This window comes from Onychostoma macrolepis, chromosome 17 (genome assembly GCF_012432095.1).
Source record: "Onychostoma macrolepis isolate SWU-2019 chromosome 17, ASM1243209v1, whole genome shotgun sequence".
NCBI classification, from domain to species: domain Eukaryota; kingdom Metazoa; phylum Chordata; class Actinopteri; order Cypriniformes; family Cyprinidae; genus Onychostoma; species Onychostoma macrolepis.
This window is the reverse complement of record NC_081171.1, coordinates 96,395-103,894: the sequence shown is the minus strand read 5'-3', so window position 1 is coordinate 103,894 and position 7,500 is coordinate 96,395. Positions and strand designations below refer to the sequence as shown.

General features: G+C 38.6%; 1 protein-coding gene across 3 annotated transcripts in view; it reads left to right on the top strand.

The window, feature by feature from the left end:
• pole2 (polymerase (DNA directed), epsilon 2) overlaps positions 1–7,500 on the top strand; it is an 11,770-nt gene that overhangs the window by 165 nt on the left and 4,105 nt on the right. The window contains exons 2-11 of one of the 3 annotated variants that reach the window (XM_058749996.1): positions 74–174; positions 3,390–3,452; positions 3,757–3,832; positions 3,911–3,988; positions 4,159–4,252; positions 6,096–6,170; positions 6,273–6,356; positions 7,218–7,274; positions 7,358–7,406; positions 7,487–7,500. The exon at positions 7,487–7,500 is cut by the window's right edge and continues 59 nt beyond it. In XM_058749996.1, the coding sequence (XP_058605979.1) occupies positions 74–174; positions 3,390–3,452; positions 3,757–3,832; positions 3,911–3,988; positions 4,159–4,252; positions 6,096–6,170; positions 6,273–6,356; positions 7,218–7,274; positions 7,358–7,406; positions 7,487–7,500 (691 nt within the window). Of the gene's footprint in view, positions 1–73; positions 175–3,389; positions 3,453–3,735; positions 3,833–3,910; positions 3,989–4,158; positions 4,253–6,095; positions 6,171–6,272; positions 6,357–7,217; positions 7,275–7,357; positions 7,407–7,486 lie in introns of all 3 variants that reach the window. The other 2 variants (XM_058749995.1, XM_058749997.1) reach the window with 2 other exon arrangements.

The window sequence follows — 7,500 nt, the reverse complement described above, 5'->3', positions numbered from 1 at the left end:
TGTTTATTCTGACGGGTTCCTAGCTTTACTGCGCAGCGATGGGTTTCCTCACGAGCGCTAAACTGTGTTCCAGGGAGTCCAGCCGCTTCCTGCTGCAGGTCCTGGAGTCCGTCACCGAAGCGGATCTGGACGAGGTTCTGGAGCGGATCCTGGATGCTGTCGAGAAACAGCCGCGTGAGTTTCACCGCAATGATGAAGATGAAGATGATCGTTATTGTTTCTAGAGCCCTGCGCGGGACATGTCATGTTTGGTCATGACATGTTTGTTTTATTACTTTTAACATGTTCCTTGAGGTTTACTTATAATGTTAATAAAGTTTTTTTGCACCAAAAAAAAAGAAAATAAATATGTGGGAAAAATGATTATTTTCAACCCTCTCTCAAACCAGCTGTTTTTAAGGGGCGTGTCCTTTAAGGCTTCTCAGTAATCAGCCGCTGTTCTGATTGGCTAACGTCATTTCATAGGAAACAGTATCAGCGCCGCCTCACTATAGAGAACAGTCACGAACTCACTGTACTTTTTAATATTTATTTCAACAAATGACAAGCAAAATCAAATCCCCAGGAGCTTGTGAACAGTTTTGTAGCATTTTAAAATGCTGGTTTAATGTACGAAGACATGCAGGTGAATATTAACGCGACATGTTTAAACGTTAAGCGTTTCCCTCCCTTTAGAAAATCGTAATGTAGAAAGTGTTTATGGATTAAGACAGTGATATTTAATGTTCATATTTTGGTGCTCATCTGTTTTTCTGCACATATAATGATTTATTAGTAAAGTGTGCACATAATGTGATCGTTTATTATCACTGTCTCAGTGCATTAAGCGTGTTCTTATGAGAGGAAAACGCTATATACATTTCGAGCTTATATGCGTATCTGCATAAAGTATATGATTTTTGCTCAGGAGGCGGAGTTTATGCAAATGTTTGTGCCCTGTGACGTCACCTTGCCCCATTGGATCCAGAACGAGCCGTTTTTAAATAGCTTTTGGAGCTTTGTTTATAATGAGGAGGACATCTTAAGATATGAAACTTGCAGGATGTTTTAATGGTACAAAGACCTCTTATATGCCGAAAGATCACCGCTTTAAATCCACACCTGCCCGCTCCCGCAGACTTTCAGAGCTGGTGAAAAATGTACACATACTCGGACTAAATATTCAAGTTAACATCCAGAATAACAGGCTTTAAACATGATTGCATTTAAATAAGGTGAAGTGATGCTTAACCAAAGCACCGCATGTGACAAAAACATTGTTTTGTTTTTTTATTAGCGTTATAAAACATTAACCGTTAAAACCAAGCCAGAACTAGTGGCACCTCAGTTTTTAAACATACTGCATAATACACACACACCAAACAATTAACTAAACAAGCGTAAATAAGCCAAAGCACAATATGAAATGACCTTAACTTATTAAATAAATAAACACAGAACTCATAAAATAGGCTAGCTATAATTTAAACAAATTAAATACAAAACAAAATAAATAGAATGCCTCAAAAGAAAATCTGACAGATTTCACAGTAGCTTGCTTTACAGGCTGTTGCAAAAAAGAAAGAAAATAATACAAAAAAATATAATAACGTAGCCTACTTAAACAAATGAATGTGATCACTGGGCCTTGCATTGCTCCGTATTACTGTGAAGAAGTGTATTGCTGACTGACGGCGGTCCCAGACTAGATGCTCAGAATAAAACCTGCACACTTTGAGAGGACAGCAAAGCGCTTTTGTTGAACTTCCACCGAAGCACATTCTCTGGATCTGGTTTGTTTGCGCGTCGGCTGCCAAGATATTCTGCTATTTCAGCATGGATGGGCTTTATGCTGAAATGCAGGAGTCGGTCAGATTTGCTGTTCGCCGGCCGGTGGTTCATCATGTGCTGTGGCCAGGACCTGCTTAAAACTAAATCTTTTGGATAATTTCTTTTGCAACTTTGAACTTGTAAAAAAAGGCATTAATTCCTAGGCTATTAAAATGAGTTTGTTTGTCTTAAACTCTTATTCAATTACTTTTTAAAGATTTTTATTCATTGTCATTTATTTCTTTATATTTCTTGGCTTTATTAAACTGATTCTAATTTGTAAATGCACTGCATGTATTTCATTTCTTATTTTCAAAGCACGTTGCTTGTTTTCTTAGAAAGTCTTATGTGAATAATCTATTATTCGTTTACAAGGTCTGTTCTTTTCACAAATACAATTAGACTATAATTTCGCTTTAGAATGTCTACAAACAAACATAATATTCAAAACAGTGCAGCCTATTTTAACCATTGATTCATATTACACGCCTCCGATCTCTTGCGTCCGCAGCAGTCGCAGGTCACCGGGAGGGGTTTGCAAATCAGATTTTCACACAGGGCCATGTGGGTTTGGATTTTGTTTTCCCTTCATAATAGAAAAACTTCACTTAAAAACTACATGTTGTGTTTACTTTGATTAATATTTAAATTTGTTTGATGATCTGAAACATTAAAGTGCGACAAACATGCAAAAAAATAAAAAATCCGGAAGGGGGCGACACTTTTTCACTGTATGAGGGAATTGAATACTGATTGCCATTATTGTGACTTTGTGCCGTGCTTTTGTAGTAATTAACATCCATTTTCTCAGCGATGTAATTTGATTTATAAAATGAGACAAACCGCAGATCCAGATCGCTCCACAAATGTAAGCTCGTCTGTCCGTGTAATTTTCAACTGATTTATGAATAAGAACAGAAAATAACCGCTCCACTTCTCATTATTGTCCAGTGAAGTTTGAACTTGTGTCAGGTCATGATTGGTTGGTGTATTATACATGACGGGCAATGATGAATTATGTAATATTCTAAAATAATTCAATCGACACACTAGCTTTGATTATTGATGAAAAAAAGTTTCAAATATGGTTTAGTTTATTTTTTGCTTCGGGCGACCCACTCACTGAAAGGTTTCTGAACATCAGTCGAGCAAAACGCACGCAACCAGCGCCTCAGATTGACAGGTGTGTCAAAATAAACAGGAATTTTCAGACTTTTGAGCAATTAATTTTGTACACATTGTCATGTTAATTATAATTCAAATGCGTTTTGTTTTATTGACCACAATAGCTCAGACAGCTCGAGTGTCTTGTCCGACCCGTGTGGGGTAAATGCGCTGGACAGCGTGACGATATGCGTGTCCAGTTCAGCCTGATGTACAGCTGCTGGCTCCGCGGTCAGTCACAGACGCAACACGGCCAGCGAGCAGAGACACGTCTGTTCCTGGAACAGCAAAGCGCTCCGTTAACAAAGTGCTGAACAATGTCAACAAAGCCTTTCCCGGCAGCAAAGTCATGTGGTCTAATGTCTTTACAGCAAAGTGTGACACATTTTTCTGTGGTTTCTTGTTTACGTGAGCAGGAAGTGCTTTATGGGTGATGACCGCAGAGAACTGCGCAGGTTACACGCCGCCTCGGGGCAGAGGTGCCAGATTTATGTCTGTTGTAAACAAACACTTTTGCACATTATCACAAAGTTGAACTCTTTCCCGTTGTTTTTTTTTTTTTTCAGTGACAATTGAGAATAGTTTTTTAGATGTCTGACTTGCCTTGCTTTGCTTTAGTAAACAGCCGCTTTAATTTAACTTCATGTGTTGACTCCATTTCCATTACACGACAAATCCCACCGTTCCCTGCGGGAGCCCAAACCCTCTTAATTGTTACGATGATTGTTGTTGGTGGTTGTTTGGATGATGATGATGATGAAGATGACGGGTTCTGTGTCTCAGTGGGGTCCAGTATGGTGGAGCTGGCGGTGGCGGAGGCGGCGGTCCAGGACTGCAGTCAGTCTTGTGATGAAACCATGTGAGATTCTCATTAATATCTGAACTGACACGCACCGTTTGTTCTTCTGTCTCTGACATTCACCTTCTTTACTCACAGAGACAATGTTTTCAACATCATTGGAGCCTTTGACGTGCCTCGATTCATCTTCAGCACAGAAAGAAAGAAATTCGTCCCGTAAGAAATAATTCGATAAACAATAATAATCGAGTGCATGTGATTTATGTTTGCGTGAAAACTATCAACATTGGTGAAAAACACTGATGTAGACGGAGTTTGTGTGTGAACTTGAAGATGTTTTCCATCTCCAGGAATATGAAGTGCTGATCAGTTTTGTTCTCTTTCAGCATCAGCATGACGAATCATCCGGTCCCTAAACTCTGCGGTCAGTGCAGAGATAAAGCCGAGCTCTTCAGAGAGCGATACACTATCTTACAGCAGGCGAGTTTCCTTCCCGAATCACAGCTGTGTACAGTGTCTCAGAATGTGTGTCAGATCAGAGTAAGCGGAGCATAACATGGATAAGTGTTACCTCAGTGTCTTGAAGAGCACCTAGCTATAACTACCAAATATTATTATATTACATTTAGTGTTGTCAAAATGCTTTGTTGTCAGTTTGCTTAAAAGAAAACAGTGTGTTTGAATGTTTTTCCCGCCATTTACATGTGGCTGGGTGAATTTTTTTTTTTTTAATATATTAACAATTTTTTAAAATACAAACCCTCTAGTTAAATTTGCAGCAGAACAGCTTTACGAACAATTTACACAAAATATCATTCTGCTGGTGTTTGGTGAATGAGGCACATTGCACAGCAGCTCAACAGACTCAACAACAAATTCACAATCTTTATTAGTGATCGACCGATATTGATTTTTTATAACCGATATGATAACAGTTATTTGCATGTTTACGTTCCCGATAACCGATATGCAGAACCGATATTTATTTACTGTTATAAAGTAAATGACTGAAAGGAGGAAAAACCAAAGTGAAGTATGGATTTACTTCACTCAGTTGTGAAAAGTTGAAAATTAACAGTCTTTTATGTTAAATTTAATCTTAATGTTTGTTGTAAATTTAATCATATTACAACAATAAAAACATTTTATTTATAAAAAGCATCAGCAGCTACACTGATTTTAACAATAAGCAAAATAAATGTAGAATGTCTCATTTTCAAATGGGTTAGGGTTAGATAAATAAAGGACAGGAGTTTAGGTTTATAAGCTGTTTAATAGGCTAAAGAGTGAAGAATAATTCACTGCATAATGTTAATTCACTGAATAACATTCTCTGGAATATTGAAATATAACAAACAAAACATCGTGTTTTATTGCATTTCTCAACTGGTATGTTATATCAGAATTATTAATATGTTTTTGTTTCTAGATTATGAAATGCCTGCTGACAGTGCGGTTTATCTATGCATTTACACAGAACTATAGGCTACTCAAATTGCGATCGTTCGCGGAGATAATAAATAATTCATTTCCATAGCGATGTATTTATTTAGATGTTTATTAACGAAATAATGGTTATATAGTAAATGTCAACATAATTTAGCATGTTTTAAACAAGTGAATCTTGTTAAAAGCTACATGCGGTGGCCGTGCTGAGCATTTCCTGAGTGAACAGCAATATGAAGCGGCTTCACGAGACTAATGATGAGCATACAACAGAGAGAGAATTAAATTCAGCACTTTTATTTCCAACATGCACTCATTCATGGCTACATATTATTTAATTCAGGCAAAAGTCTTTATTGGGGCAGACTGACGGATTATCTTACGTGACTCCGTGAGTTCGTCTCTATTTCTTAGAGCCAAGCTGTATATCTGCATATCAGGCATTTATGTAATACATCTAATTTGATGGCTGTTATGTTAAATAAAGTTTACTAACTACAGCAAATCAAGTAAGTAAACTGTGCACACCGTTGTTGCCGTCTCGTCTCCCCTCAGACGCGCTGCAATGACGATCCTGCGTGCAATTCTCAAAACACCCACAAGATGGCGGCGTTTATCGGTGAATCCAATATTACAAAACCGATATCCGATTATGGTAAAATGCTTGAATATCGGGAAAATAGCGGTAAATTGATATATCGGCGATCTCTAATCTTTATAATATCTTAATGCATCATGGTCACGCTGAGCAGTTTAGATGACCAGGCTTTTCATGCAGTGACCGATCATTTGCGGTGATTAAAATCATAGTTCTGAAATGCATGTTAATAGCAGGTGTGAATGGTTTCTCGTTATTTAATCATAATTTGTTTTGCAGAGAACACACAGGCATGAGCTCTTCACTCCTCCTGTTATCGGTTCAGCTCCTGATGAAGGGAGGAACAAATTCCAGGTGAAAATGAACAAAGCTCGCTGTGGAGACTGATGAAGACAGATTCTGCCTGTTACTGATGTGTTTTCAGTCGGTGCTTGATGATCTGTGACTGTCTTACAGCTGAAGACGGTGGAGGCTCTTCTGGGCAGCACAGCTAAAGTCAGAGAAGTGATTGTTCTCGGCATGATCACGCAGCTTAAAGAGGTATTCCCTCGCTTTCCACAGTCACGCTCATCTCCGGTCCGCTGCTTGTGCTCCTGGGTTAGTCAAGGGGGGTTTAGTCTATATTATTGACTTAAGTTAATGAATTCTGTTATGAGTTAAAGTTAACTAATGACGTCAAGGAGGCGGTCTAACAGAGCCGTAGCTTTACCTTTACTCTGTCAATAATGCATTTGTTAACATCAGAGCACACATACACAAAGAAAACGTGTGTTCGTTTTATGGATATTTCCGAAAGTTTTCTTCATAAAATCAGTTTAATAGTTAACTCTTTCCCTACCAGCGTTTTTGAAAAAAAAAAAGGTTGCCAGCCACCACCAGCATTTTTGACACACATTTTATGACCCCCAGAATATATATAGAATATATTTTGTTGTATGAGTAAATGAACATGCAATACATCAAAATAATGAAGAGAGATGATCAACGCAAAGATGCAGTAGATGGCTTCCATCAGCATCCCAGAGCTTCACTAACACTTTCTCGATTGACATTTCACTCGGTAACATTAGACAGTTTTCATTTATATGCCGTTTATTATTGATGATCGCGTTAATTTTCATATGTATAAATATGAGATCACTCGTTTCTGCGTCTTCCTGCTCCGTGTTTTTCATCGAGTGATTCTAGACTCATTCAGGAGGTGTGTAATAGCGCCCCGAGCGTATAACAGCGAGAACACAGAAACCCAGAAAATTCAGTGTTTGGTGGGGAAAGAGTTAGAGTTTATCATGTGCGTGTGTAGTTAAATCACTTACATGATGTTCTTCTCCGTCCACGCAATAAATGTGATGAGAGAGACTCACTCCAGGTTTCTGTGTCGTGTTTCTCCTCTACTTTCAGGGCAAGTTCTACCTCGAGGACCCCAGCGGCGCAGTGCAGCTAAACATGTCAAAGGCAATATCCTTCCTGTGTTTATCATGACACACGCGTGCTGCTGTCTTAGAGAAGGTTCTCTGTTTGTTCCTTAACGCTCTTCATACCAGTTTCACAGCGGTCTTTACACCGAGTCCTGCTTTGTTCTGGCTGAAGGTGAGTCTCTTTCTCTCTGCTGTTCAGCCCTGGATCATGGATCTCTATACTATACTCAGATGATCTGTCTGCGTTCACAGGATGGTACGAGGAT